Genomic DNA, 14,879 nt, shown 5'->3' with positions numbered 1-14,879 from the left:
GCACAGAGGAGGGCCTCCCACCACCACCACACACAGAGCCCAGAGTGCTACCCAGATTCCAGAAGGCTTCCCTCAGGAGGTAACTCTGGGGCTGAATCTTGGAGAGGTCCTAGAACGGGGAGTGGGGATACATGCCAGTCTCTGTGAGCCAATGGACAGAAGCTGGAGACAGCCTAGAAGATAAAGCACAAAAGATGCGGAAGGCATGAAGGGCAGATGCCCGGGTTCAGACCTTGAACACCGTAGGGAGGGACTTAGATTTATCTCAAGGACCCCTGACTCTCCAAAGGGAGAGCGACAAAATGATGTTTGCATTTTAGGAAGCTGTGCTCTCACTACAGGGGAGTACAGGTGAGGGAAAGCAGAGATGGGGAACCTGGAACCTTTTTCTCTTGCAAAAATCCAGGCAGGAGCTGGAGAGCCTCAGGTAGAGCAGGGAAGGCAGGGAGAGGGAGGAGGGACTGATCTGGGGAGGGGGTGAGTTTTCAAAGTAAAATGAGCATCATGGTGATTGTCTGCAGGTGGGGAATAACAGAGAGGAAGAGTTAAGGATGTTTCCCAAGCTTCTAGGGGAAATGTCTTGGTTGGCCAGTGGCGCCACCAGTTGAGACTGAGAGAAACAGGAGTTGCAGCAGGTCTGGGGAGAAAATCAGTATGCTTGCTATCAGATGTGTTGAGTTTGAGCACCTGTGGGGCATCCAGTTAGAGCAACTAGGTATGCAAGTCCATACAGAGATCCAGAGAAAAGCCCAGACTGAAGACCGAGATTCTGGGGTTTTTGCTTTTGAATGACGAGCTTAGGGAGAGAATGCAGCATGAGAAGGAACTCCTTTTGGGACTTTGGAGAGCTCTAATATTTTAAAGGGTGGGCAAAAGGTCTGTGTAGGCATGGCCAGAAGAGTTAAAGAAAACTGGAAAGGGGTACACTTCAGGGGAAGTTTCAAAATTTCAAGAAAGAGTCAGATAAGTTAGGGGAGAAACACCCTGAAATAGGTCTGTTTAATCATGCTATTTAATAGAATCCCCCTCGTTGCCTTCCCTGAGTAACGATTCTTAACTTTCTGCTTGATTCCTCCAGGGACAGGGTGTTCACTACCTGTAAGAACCCGATTATTCATAGTCATCATAATTGATATTTATTGAACACTTTCTGAAGGACAGGAACCAACCATCCCAAGCACAGCAGCAGATCAGGTGTCCTCAGTGCCTAGCACAGACCTGACCCGTAAAAGGCGCTCAACAAATCTGGGATGAATAAATTCATAAAGGAAGGAAAGGATATATATCCTAGCTTCCCGATGAAATGAAAAACCACTCCCATCTCACAGATGGAAAAAGATGCTTGGTGGACGGAGCCTGGAGCAGAGAAGTGGTCCCCTGCGCTCTTGGGTCAGGTCAATCGGCTTTCTCTCTCTCTCTCTCTCTCTCTCTCTCTCTCTCTCAGTCTCACCATTTAGGAGTTCTCTTGGCCAAAGGCACACAGACAAATGGGAAAGTAGAGGGGGTTAAGATGCTTCTGCAGCCCTCTCATTGGTGATGAGGCAGAACTCGAGTTATATGCGTGGTTTTGGACTCCTGAGCTGAGGAACCAGCCCCAGCCCGACCTTTCACAGCCCTGCCAACGGGTGGTTGAAAGTGTAGTTCAATCTCACGGATAATTTGGGCTGGGTTTCTGCCATGTTGAAAGCCAAACTCACTCTGATTTCTCTCCAGATCAGTTAGCCAAGAGTACTTCGTGGGCCCTTGAAGCACATCCCACTGAGGGGGGTTGATCTTAACAACCCAGCTCCCGGCACGTCAGGCTTCTGCCCAGAAACCACGCCTTGCTGCACAATCACCCAGACACCCACCTATCTTGTGACTTCCCCCAGTAGCTTTTGGAACCGCTGTACTCACTGCACCCCGCAAAAGAACCCTCATTCTGGACCTTTATAGCGGCAGAGCTCTGCACCTGGTCTTACTGAGCCCAGGTGTTCAGGAAGCCTTCACAGACTCACCCCCCCACACCAGGGGGCTTTCAAATTCCTCCTGCGGTCCCCTCCCACCAGTCCCTGCACGTCCTTAGGGACACTGTCTTCTGAAGTCATTCCCATCTGCGTCCTTCCTAGCACAAAGCTTTGCATGCAGCGGGCGCTTAATATAGACCAAAAAAACCCAAAAAACCAAAAACAAAAACACTGCGAATGTGAGATTGATCCCACTGGCTTCCAGCTGTCTTTGCAGGACCCCCATGGCTGCTGCCTGGTTGGGGGTAGTAGGTAAGGTTAGCCCTGGTGAGCAGGGCTGCAGACCCCGTGTATGGAGTGTTTTATCCTTCTGTCTGGCAAATGAAAATTGAAAACCCAATCCCTTAAAAATTATGATAATTTCAGGTTTGCTTTATCTTAATTTCTTCTCGGTACTGAATCAGTAGCAGCCAAAAGAAAGTCGCCTTCAGTTTCTCCCTCTGCTAAGTATTTAATGATCTGTAAACAAACACTTCAGACAGTATTTCTTGAAGAGACCCTGGGATCCTTTTGTTATGTGAAGATTCCTTTGCACCGCGCATTGTTTCTCCTCATTATCTGTTTGCGGGCAGGCTGTTCAGCTCTTGAGAGGACACATTTTATTAGATAACCTTAATGATCAAATGGTAGCGTAAATTAATAGTTCAGCCCGAGGGCTTAAGAGCCCGACTTCCCCTTCCTGGAAGCCTCGAGTAAATTACTTAACATCTCTGTGCCTTTTTCTTATCCAGCCATCTTTCGCTGGCATAATATTAAAACCACCACAGAGGGTCAATGCAATTAATCAAAGGAGTTAATAGAGAAAAAGCATTAAATTAATGAAACGAATAAAATTAATCATGAGCTATTTCTACTACAATCTCTACTGTCGGGGACGGTGAGATGGAAAAAGAGCAGAAATATACATTTATATCTCATCACTCCTGCTTGTTCGGCAAGTCTGGTGTTTTGGAGGAGAGCCCCAGCCCCTCTACGTGTAGAGCTGGTCAGATCTTGGCTCGAATCACAGCTCTGCTCTTTAAATCACCAGCTTCGGATAAGTCACTTCATGTCCCCGAGCTTCAGTTTCTCCTTGTGTAGAATGGGGACAATTCCCGCCGCCAACCCCCGCCCCCCCCAGCCTCCTGGAGATCCAAAGAGGAGGTTAAGTACGCTGTGAGGCCACCAGCAGCCATGGGACGCAGCGCTCCGGAAGGTTTGTTTCCCCGCGTGGTGGTTTTCCAGCTCAATAAATATTTACTGAATGAAGGCCACTTTCTCAAAAGTCACTTAAACATTTGGGGGCTCTGTTGTGTCATTTGGAAAGTGGTGATAATAATGCCTGGTTGCCGGGGGTGCTGTGGCTTTGAAATGAGACCACGTAGTAGGTTCTCTGTAAATATCCACACGCTCCATTCTGCAGCCCCGGGGCGGGGGCGGGGGGGGGGTCCAGGACTGCCTTTAGGTGGTGAGCAGTTTGGGCTCCTCTGGGGCCTCTTTTCTGCCACAGAGTGAAAGCTGGGCACATAGGCATGGACACGCCAACTTCCCCCATGAAGGGTAAGGGAAACCAGTGTGTAATGGGAAAATGTGGGGGATCAATACAGTTACAGCTAAGCTTCTACAGGCCCAGGAGCAAGATGCATAAGGTAATACCTTCACCTCTTCATCTCTCCTGTGCCTTGATTTCCCTAACTGGCTATTCTTTTACCCGCCTATATACTCATTCCTCTATGCCAGTGCTAAGTTGTAACTTTTTCTGGACAGGGCCAGACAGTAAATATTTTGGCCTCGTGGGCCCTCCAAGGTCTCCGCTGGAACTACTCAACTCTGTCTTTGTATTGGCAAATATCAAAACCAAGGAGCACATGTGGGTTTCAATGAAACGATGTGTACCCAGATGGGCAGCGGGCTGGGTTGGGCCAAGGGCAGCAGCTCGCTGACCCCTGATCTAAGCAAGCATGCACTTGCCTATTGTGCCTGGTGCAGGGCTTGGCACGGGATGTCATACCAGGAACAACAGCCTCCCCGAGGTCTTCAGGGGCCTAAAGGAGGCCAACCTGCAAGGCTCCAGCCTCACCTCCCTCCTTCACTCCAGTCTGGCCATGCTGCCTTTCTCTGACCCCCCACCCCCCCAAGCCCTGGCCTGCCTTGAGGATTTAATAGTCTGAACTTCTTGCAAATCCTTACTCCATTACCCTGCTCCTTATCTCCCTAATTGGTCTACTTCCCATTCGACCTTCAAGTCTGAGCTTAAAGGTAGGCGTTCTCAAGGAGGCCCTTCCCGACTCCCATCAGGTGTAAAGGAGACCCTTCACTTACATACTTTCAAGCATGTCCACTTACTGGCACTTTCAACAGTTACATTCAAATAATTATTAGTGTCATTTCCCTGGCCTTCCTTGCTCACTGCTTCCTTGTCCCCTTGCAACTAACACTGGGCTAGGCACACAGCAGGCGTCAAGAAATGTGTGAATGAATGACACGACGGGACCCGGCTGCCAGTTTGCTCCGTCTTCTGCCTGGTTCTGACTGCATATGTTAGAGCTGATTTATTCTGCAGGCTACAGCGCTGGGGTTTTCACACAATCCTGACTGCCCATCCATCATTTTATTTTAAGCACATTACTTCTCTGTCCAAAAAGAAAAGGAGGATACAATTAGGTCTATATCCCTCACTTGCTTAATATTTCAATTTCCCCCAGGGCACTCCCTTCAAGTGGAGATCACAGCTCATGAATATTAAGTGTCTCTTCCAACACAACATGGTCCCCAAGAAAGAGCAGAGAGCCAGCAGCTAGGAAAATGCCCCGACACCCAGCCCCCCAGGCCTCTCTCTCTCCGGCTACCTCGGCCACGATGGCGGCACAGACGCACAGTGAGGCACATGGAGGTGAGGCAGGTCTCTGGTCACTTGAAAGGCCATAAAGAAGCCCTTGTTCTTGGCTGCCCAGATTCACCTGCCTTGGAGTCAGGCTGCCTTTCAAAGGCACACATCAAAGTGTGGTGTTGATTCCTCAAATTCAGGCAAGCTCCAAGCCCTTCTGAGCCTGACCCCTCCCTGCGAGTCAGGAAGCCGACCTGGGCTGAGGGCTTGAATTCCTCCCTTCTGGCGTCAGAGCCCTCCTGTTTCTTTTCATTCCAGCCTGGCCTCTCTGTGGGGTAGGCCTCCCGGGTTTCTGAAGGAGGTGGTGAGCTGAGGTCTGAGGCTGGCCGGCCAGCTTGATCCTAACCGGTGCTGACTCGACTTGGGGTGTTTGAATGCATCCATCAGACCTCCCGGTTGAGGACTTCAGATCTTCGGTCCTGCCCCTCGCGGCAGCCTTCCGCCCCATCGCCTCCCTTTCCTGCTCCTTTGTCCCCTCAGTGACCCCCTTTGACCCTGTGGGTTAAAGGAATTCCTTTCTCCTCCCCAAGCCCTCATTTCTTTTAAAATGCACAGTTTAAAAACAATAATGATCTGGGATTTAAATTCTGGAAGTCAGAGTTGAAAGGGCCCTGGGAGCTCATCTGGCCCACCCCATCACCTGATAGCTGGGGAAGCTGAGATCAAGGGGGCAGTCACTTTGCACCAGGGACCACCGCATTTTTACCGCAGGCTCAGGCTCAGGACCACCCCCCCCCACCCCGCCCCGGGGATGGACTGGAGGCCTTTGTATCAGTCACTACTGACATGGGAGTAAGGAAGGGGAAGGCAACGTGGCAGGAACTGACATTGTGAAGTGTCCGCTAATGGCCAGGCATCATGCTACATACCATATGGTGATGTCCCGTCTTCCTCTAAACACAACTGGGGGGTTGCAATCATGCCCATTTTCCAGAGAGGACACTGAGACCCAGACAGAGGATGGGAGATGCCCAGGATGACCCAGGGAGTCATTACAACCACTAGACATTTGAACTCGGGCCCCTCTGCTGCTACCACATTGCCATGACAACAGGATTAAATGTCAAAGTCCTCCGAAGCTAAAAAACAATGTGGCTACTGTCCCATGGAGGGTGAGCTCTTAAAAATGAAAATATAGCCTGAAACACAGGAGGGCCCTTTGTCGGGGGCAGGGGGTTTATGCAGTGGAATGTTTATAGGGTGATAATAACTGAAAGTTGTAGTTTTCATGACTCATGAAAAAGGCACAGAAGGACCTACGCATTCACTTTCACTTCCTGCTGTGCGCCAATGGCACCAAAGCAGAAAAAGTGAGAAAGAGAAAGCTGTCTACTGTTTCTTGGGAGCTCGTCCGGATACTGGACATGGTCTTTAGAGGCAGGCAGAAGGGGTCTGAAGTCTCCTTTTCCGGTCCACCTGACTGGGGTACTTAGGTCAAGCCACTGAAATTCTCTCGGCACCTCTGTTTCCTCACCGGCAAAATGGGCATTATGAGTGTGAATATGCAGAGTTGATGGGAAAATGAACGAAATCATTTGAGAAGAGGGTTCTCAGCACAGAAGCCGGTACAGTTGGGTACCTACAAAATGACAGGACTTCATGGTTCAGTGTGCAGACCCTGCCCGGGGGACTGTGAACCCCTCCTCTGCTATTTCTGACTGTGGGACTTTGGGCAAGTTACTTAACCTCTCTGAACCTCCGATGACCTCTGGTAGGCAACTGGGATAGTAACATCATTCATCCCATAGGATTCCTGGATGGATGGATACAACTTTTGAATCAGTGACATTAATAACAATGATAAGAATACAGTAATAGCAAACACACATGCAACACTTCCCAGGTGCCACTGTGTCAAAATGTTTTACATATATACCCGCATATCACCCTCACAACAACCCTAAGAGGTAGGATCTATTACTAACCCATTTTACTGATGAGAAAACTGAAGTTCAGACTACAAAGTGGCTGAGCCAGGCTTGCCATCCAGAATCATCATGTTCTTAAGATTTATGTATTTATTTGAGAGAGAGAGAGAGAGTGCACAAGTGGCAGAGGGAGAGGGAGAGAAAAATCTCAAGCAGACTCCGTACTGAACGCAGAGCCCGACATGGGGCTCCATCCCACGACCCCGAAACCACGACCTGGGCTGAAACCAAGAGTCGGAGGTTTAACCGACTGTACCACCCAGGCACCCCCAGAATCCACGTTCTTAATCACGGTGCCACACGTCGTCACGCCACCCAGCCTAGCTGACAGGTGACCGCCTTCACGCCTTGATCACCACCGCCACCGCGACCACTGCTAATATTTCTCTTCTTTTCAAGGCAAGTCTTCAAGTCAAAAGAAGCTTTATTTCAGGAAGGTCATTTGGTGAAAGTTATGCTTCCCACAGAGGGACGTCTGAAGGAATGCCCACATCCAGGAGAAGGTTTTGTTTTTTTAATTTTAATTTTTTTTCGTAAGGGGAGAGGTGGATTGTCTGATTATGATTTCACTTTGTTAGAAAGAAAAATAATAACAAATGCAACTCCCAGCAGAGCCCATTCTGACTCCCCCTTCCCCTTCCCCTCCCCCCAACCAGATGCTGTTTTTCTTTTCAGTCACTGTTGTTCTTAAGTATCATTAGAACATCCACCAAGAAGACGTGGCGATTCATCTTCTTGTTTTCCTTTTTCGCCTTGGCTCAGAGCAGGCCAGGGCAACCTGACACAGGGGCCACAAGGCTCTGTGACCCCCACCCCTCCCAGGGACTTGGAGCGGGGGAGGAGGATTGATCTCCCCTCCTTCCCCTCAGCTGCCTCCCGGATAATTGAGTTACTGGCCCTGGCTCTGGGACAGGGCTGGAGATGCTATGTCAGGGACCAGAGACAGCGTCATGCTCACGGCAGTCCCGGAATGGTGGGAAGGAGAGGAGTCAGGAAGGAGCGAGAAAAAGAGACACACAGGAATGACAACGTGGGGGTCCATTTCCTTTTTTCCTAACTGTGTATCAGCATCGAATAGGATTTGAAACCTCAAAACCTTTAAGTAAATGACACAGGGAGGCTGCCCCAGTGTCAGACAGGGAAAGAAGCCTTACAGTCTTCAGTCCAATCACTCCTATGTCACAGAGGGGGAAACTGAGGCTCCTGGATGCTGAGCTGCAGCCCAGGCCCCCATACCTAAACCCCTCCCTGGGACCAGCCATCCTGAAGGACACAGGGTGGTTAGTCCACACGGAGCAGGAGGACTCCTCCACAATTGCATCTCCTGTAGGGGACAGTGTGTCATCTCAGAAGGTAGCTCATTTCCAGCACTGGCTTGCGACGTGTCACTAGCTAGAGCCCCTCTCGGGGATGCTTCACATTTTGTCTAATTTGAGCATTACCTTCCCTCCTTCAGCTTTTATCAGCAGCCTGGCTGTAGTTTATGACTCAGTCTGTAGGAACAGAATTCCCAGTGCTGCCGAACAATGCCTCCAGCCAGTGTCTGCTGGGGTGGGGGTGCGCGGTGGGGAGTTATCATTTTACTGATACCGCATTTTTTAACTGAAACCGAAGGCCTGGTGTATGTTATGTTTTTTGTTTTTTTTTTTGTTTTTTTTTTTAAAGGGGGAAAAAGGACAAGATAATTTCCACATTGCTGGGGATGCAGTCTGCATTGCCTAAGAGGTCTTGTGGGTGGTGTTCCTTTTAACAAGCAACTTATTATGTGCTGGGGGATGAGGGCGCTGGGGTGGGAAAGTGGGAAAGGGAAGTCCCGGGGTGTTGCACAATAACACATTGGCACCTTGGGATGTGTGGGCTTCTGAAAAGTGAATGGGAATGCCACCATAAACCTGTCACCCACCCTCACACTGGAGTTACCAAACCCAGGGAAAACACTGGCCCAGCTAAATGGTTGGTGACAAAAAAATAATGAAGAAGAAGAGAAAGGAAGGAAGAAGGAAAGAAGAAAGGAAAGGAAGGAGGGAAGGAGGGAAGGAGGGAAGGAGGGAGGGAGGGAGGGAGGGAGGGAAGGAAGGAAGGGAGGGAGGGAGGGAGGGAGGGAAGGAAGGAAGGAAGAAGTCATTCATTCAGATGGGGGGAATAGTAGTAGAGTAGAAAAAGCAGGGGGTGTCTACTCAGTCTGAGATGGGATCACACCTCTACGAGCTGTGTTACCTTGGCCAGGTTAAGACATCATAATAGGTCTTAGATTCCTCACCTGGATAGAAGAGTCCTCTCATAGGCTCACACCAAGGAAAGGGGCATGACACAGACATACCACCTAACGGGTGACCATAAATGGTGGTTGTTGATGATACTCATCCCCTACCCCCACGCCCCCAAACTGAGCTAAGTAATCCGTTAATATACATCAGGCACACCCAACGCACTAAGAACGGGGCTAAGCCTCATAGTATCTTATGACAACAATTTTCAGTCAGGATTCTAAGTGACCATCAACAGAAACCAACTTCGGCCAACTTAAGCAAAACAAGCAAGCAAACAAAATCTATTCCGAGAATACTGGATCACTATAGAACACTTTCTGGGAGGGCTGCAGAGCCAGGCTTGCACACTCCGAGGCCCAACTCTAAGCTCAAGATTAGATCCCAGGACGGGTCTTGTGAAGACATTAGCACATGGTCACTTTTGCACCAATTCCACATGCTGTCACTGGTACTTAGGAAACACAGGGATTGTAGCCATTCTTATCAAAATGACTGGGTGAAAGTGTGGCTCTTGTGCCCATACTCAAGCTGTCAAGGGGAGTCAGGGAAGGAGACCCGGATTTTCAACCTCTGTAGAGGGCTTGGGCTCTGCCTCACCATTATTATTTCAAGGAGAGTTATTTCCTAAATCTAGGAAGGAGATTTGGAGAATAAGTTTCCAAAATTATTGATAAATATCTTCCACAGTTGAGTCCCAGGACTCTCACCATTTTCTGGAAGAGAACGCTGACGTTTAGCTAAGGTCGCATGTCTAAGCCATGGTGTGAGCCCAGGTCAGTCTCACTCAAGCCTGTTCTCTTGGCCACTGTCTTGACAAATACAATGATGAATCCAGTCCACCTCAGCAAAGCCTCCCACAGCCCAGTGCCATTTCTCTGACTCACCGAGCCTGCATCTAGGGAGAGCCAAAGACTCACTTTCTGTTCTTCAGCTGTTCTTAAGAAAGACGGTTTTCTAGATTCAAAGACATGGAGCTTGTCCTTGGAATGTAGGTCCTGGGAGTTGGGATCTCCGGATAGACTCCTTAATTCTTGGAATGTCCTGTGTCTCACTGAGTCTCTACCATGGAATGCTAACTGCTGAGGGTGGGGGTGTAGCTGAGGTTGTTCCTCTAACACAAACCATACTCAACATACCAGGTAACACAGAGTCGTCCCTGGATGTCATCCACACCACTGATGTGTTGTATTCCTGCCCATTAATTCACTAGATGAACTGGTCTACAGCAGTGTGGTCCTCACTCACCCTCAAAGCCCTACAAGACCACCGTCTGAAGTCAGACTCTGGGTTTGCGTCCTGGTTTTACCATTTAAACTGCATATCCTTGGTTCACCTCTCATGCTTCAGCTTTCTCTTGTGTAAAAGCAGGACCGTAAAAGATTGTTAGGAAAATGAGAGTTTATAAATGTGCTCGATACATCATGGAGGTTTAATAAACATTACCATCACCAGCAGAATACTGAGAATCTAGTAGAGAAACAGTGTATAAAGTGGACCTATGAGGGTCCGGAGCTCGCCTTCTCGGCACCTCCCTGTCTTCACCTCTTTCCCCTTAAGCATCTCAGTTAACACAGTTTGAAAATCACTGATCTAGTCCAAAACAGTCATTCTGGCTAAAGCAGAGGCGGGAAGTTAGGCCCAAGGGGGGTGGGGAAGGCCCGCCAGGACTGGACTCCCTGTCCAGGGCTATTTCTAAGAGTCTCCCAGGCCCTCCCACTGTGTGCTTCAAATTCAGTTCTTTTTCTTAGAAATGGCGAACCATGTCACAGCTGTCACCTCCTCTCTGCACCAGACTCCCGTAACCAAGAATATCAAAGACTTCAAATCCATGGGCCAGGGGTCAGCAAAGGCCAGATTAGTAAATAGTTTAGGCTCTTTGGGTCACAGGGTCTCTGCTGTACCCACTCAGTAATTTGTAGCAGGAAAGCAGCCGTAGACAATAAGTAAAGTAACGAGTATGCCATGTTCCGGCAGGACTTTACGTTCCAGTAGAGGCAGCAGGCCAGTTCTGGCCAGTGGCCTGTAGTTTGCAGATCTCGTCCGTGGATGATGAGATTCTATCTGTAGGAGGCTACCTCGTTTTTGTGTATTGCTGCATAGTGCCAAAGCACCCCAGAATGTGGGCGTCAGGGCCACCCGAGCACCTCTTTTAGGGTCCCATATCCTACTTTCACCACCACATCCTCCCTTCCTTCCAGAAGCACTTAAGTTACACGCCACCTTAGTGGGAGCAAAACAGGTGGATATTCTCCAGCATGATCTGGGAGTGATGCTGGGTGTCACGAGGACAACGACAAAGGCAAGTAGCTCATGGGCATGGGAAAGAGTCACACAGCTTGGAAATAGCACAAGTCAAGTGCAGGTAAGGCCTTTAGAGACCACCTAACCTAATCCTTTGAAATTTACACTAGGTAAACTGAGGCCCAGACTAGGGAAGCGACTTGGCCAGTGCTATGCGGCAAGTTCTCAGCACAGTGAGGACTAGAGCCTGGTTTTCCTAATTTTCAGCCCGGGCTCCTACCGCCGCACCACTAGGCTAACATCAAGTTTTTACCACGGACCATGCTCAAATCAACAAAGCAAAGAAAACACCCTTCTGTCATTTAAAAACCCTTCTGTCACTCTGCCTGGAAATTCTCCTTCTGTCTTTCCTTCCTCCACGTGTTCCTTTCTTCCATCCACGGTTAGCTGTGGGACACCTCTTATTGTGTTGCTGAGCCCCCACTTAGTGCCAAGGAGACAGTAGGTGCTCAATCCCTGCGTGCTGAGGATGGACTAAGGGTGAAGGATACATGGTGAAGAGCTCACAGCGCTCACAATCTCCCAGGAGAAGGAAGGTCTAAATGTGTCCCTGTACGTATTGCATGGTGCACTGGGTGTTATACACGACTAATGAATCATCGAACTTTACATCAGAAACCAGGGATGTACTGTATGGTGTCTAACATAATATAATTTAAAAAACATTAAAAAAATAAATGTGTCCCTGTAATGCACGGCGAGAATGTGATGACATTTCCTTCCCTTCCGTCTTCCTAGAAAATTGCCTTTCAGTGTGCAATCTTCCCACCAATGTTCTCATCCCCTTAGCAAGCTGCCCCTTCCCTCTCCAGACAGAGCACCTCTGTCTTTGTACTTGCAAATGAATTGTGATTAGTTCTCACCTCCAGCCCAGGGGATTAGCCGGGGGACCTTTGATCTTCAGGTATCGATTTGCATCTTAAAGGAAGTATGATCTCATCTGAGCCAGCTCAAAATTCCATCCCTGCCCCCCAAGCCCTGTCTGTTTACCAGCCCCGGGCTGGCCAGGGCCTCCCAAGTGGGGCTGTAACAACAAGATCAGCCAGACTCCTGGAGAAGCCAGAGGAAAACAAATTTCCCATCGGACTCGGTAAAGGTGGGAAAGGACGTTTGCTTTCTAAACACAAGCTGGTCTGCTCTTCCTCCACCCTCGCGTCAGAGAGACGGCCCGAGCTTCTGAGTGTGCAAAGGGGACTGCCGGGGTTCCCAGATCTTGGCTGGAGGTTGCGCAGCACGAGGAGCTCGGCACGTGCTGAAGAACCAGGTTCAAGCCCTGGTTCTGTCTCCAATCACTTCTAACCCATGAGATTCCACACCACTTTCATCATCTCTCTGGCTCTTGATTTTTCTCATCTCTAAAGCGAGAATACAAGCCTGAAAAGTCTATACTCATCACCCTTCTGGAGAGGTGGCGTGAAGAAGAGCAATGAGGTACTGCAGGAAGCAGCTAGCTTGGAAAGGAGTCACCAGCAGCGGTGCTGTCACGCACGGGAGGGAACAGAAGCTCCTTGCGGGCAGGAGCATTGGGCCGTTTTTGTGTGTTTCCCATTGCTGTGTTCCCCGGTGCCTCAAACACGGTCTGGCCCACAGGAGGCAATCAGCGACTGTTTGTAATACGAAGGAGTAAATCAGCATTAGTCCTCACTACTGTGTTACTGACCTGACTGGCCTGCAGAGTCCCCTTCTCCAGCTAAGCCCCAAGAAGTGACACGGACTTACCGATGCAATTGAAGGAGTCTTCCCGTCGGCAGAAGAGGGAGCAGCCGTCACCACTGAGCTTATTCATGTCATCGCACTCTTCACCTTGGCTCCTGCAGACGGAAACAGAAGAGAGATTTATCAGAGCACCTTCAGAACCACAGCGCCCCCAGGAGAGTCCCTCCCCAGGCCGTGAACTTTCCAAGAGGCCTCAGGCTAGTCCCTGACCCTGAGTGTCCATTTCTTCTTCCTCAGAGATGTATACAGATACACGTGTGTAATAGGGTCTCTATTACCTTTGCCTTATTTTGTGCTTCCCACAGCAAAGCAGAGTTCCTGCTTCAAACCTGTTCTCCGAGATCTTGTCACTTAAGCCAGATGGGAGAAAGGAATGGATGAAGGGATGAAGGAACCGACCTTGCTCCCATGTCTGGAAGATCTCGCCACCATTTTAAAATGGTGGATTGGAAGGAAATTTCTGAGCTTCTGAAATATCAATTCTGTTCTTCACTATGCCCTACCTTACCCTCCTCCCTGTTCCCCACGCTCCCCCCAACCGTGAACTTAAAAATAAAGACTTTTTTTTTTTTCCCAGTCACATGCTTGGGTCTGGTCTTCCTTTCACTAGAAAATATTGCTCTCTCCATCCGGCGTGTCATTTCACGGTGTGAGGAACTCCAAGACCCATGGGAACTATGCTGCTAGAAAATAAAAGTGTCTCCTCTTGTTTGTTCGTTTCGTTTTATTTTTTAGGAATTATTTCTATCACCTCAGGGTGGTTCTGCAGAAGCTGGGATGGACAGAAACTGAGCAATGCTGGACTGAGGAGACGAGGAGGAGGAGCTGAAACACTGAATGGATTATCACCACCTGGAAAACTCCCATCCTTTGAGAAACAGAACACTTGGGTTTAGAGCCTCTTACTCCAAACCAGCTGTGTGATCTCAGACGAGTCTCCTAATCTTGATGGGACCATTTAAATCAATAAAGACTAAAAATAATTTAAAATGCTATTCCTTAGTCACAGTGGCCACATGTTAAGCCCTCGATAGCTGCAGGTGGTATGTAGCTAGTGGCCAGTGGACTGGACAGCACAGAACATCCTTCCATCACTGCAGAAGAATCCACTGCACCACATGATTCCAGATGCCGAGTGTCCGTGTTCCCACAGGTTCAAATGGAGATAACCATACCCGCTCCTCAGAGCTGGCGCTAGAACGGGATGGAACGTTAACATGGCTGGCACGGCGCATGACAGATAGTAGATGCTCAGGGGAGCAGGGTTCCTGTTCCCACCAGTCCTGGGAGGTCTCTGCAGAGTGTGCAGCAGCTGTCCCTCCCTCCCCAGAGACCAGCTGGGACCTGTCAAAGCATGGGAGAGGCCTCAGACTTTTCCTTTCGCCCGGGCCGTTAACACTGGGCGATGCCTGTTGCTTTTAGGAAGTGTCAGAGTGGCAGGACGGTGCCTTGCAATCCATCCTTGAGACGGCTGGGCCACTGCATGGATTTCTGAAGAGCCTCTCAAGTTCTCTCCTGTCTACGAATGCACGAGCTGAGGAGGAGAGAAGTCCACGTTCCTAGCTGGGCCCATATTTCCAATCTCTGCCAGTGAATCTCGAGTGCTGGAAATTGGTGATAGCCTTGTGTTCATAGCTATCTCATGGGTTATCTAGGGAGAGTTTTTTTTTTTTTTTTTTTTTTTTTAACCTGGGCTGGTTTCCCAAAGCCACAAAGAACACATGTAACCCGCCTTCCCTCACCACCCAAACACTACGTTCTACTGGTTTAAGCAAAACATTAATGTCACCAC

At 49.3% G+C, this 14,879-nt stretch overlaps 1 protein-coding gene across 1 annotated transcript in view; it reads right to left on the bottom strand.

Moving 5' to 3' along the window:
- Positions 1-14,879, bottom strand: part of PAPPA (pappalysin 1) — a 236,192-nt gene that overhangs the window by 108,060 nt on the left and 113,253 nt on the right. Inside the window, 1 exon segment of the mRNA XM_040631792.1 lies at positions 13,091-13,182. Within this exon segment, the coding sequence (XP_040487726.1) occupies positions 13,091-13,182 (92 nt within the window).

Source organism: Ursus maritimus, unplaced genomic scaffold, assembly GCF_017311325.1.
Source record: "Ursus maritimus isolate PB19 unplaced genomic scaffold, ASM1731132v1 scaffold_17, whole genome shotgun sequence".
Classification (NCBI taxonomy): Eukaryota; Metazoa; Chordata; class Mammalia; order Carnivora; family Ursidae; genus Ursus; species Ursus maritimus.
This window is presented reverse-complemented; position numbering and strand designations above follow the sequence as displayed.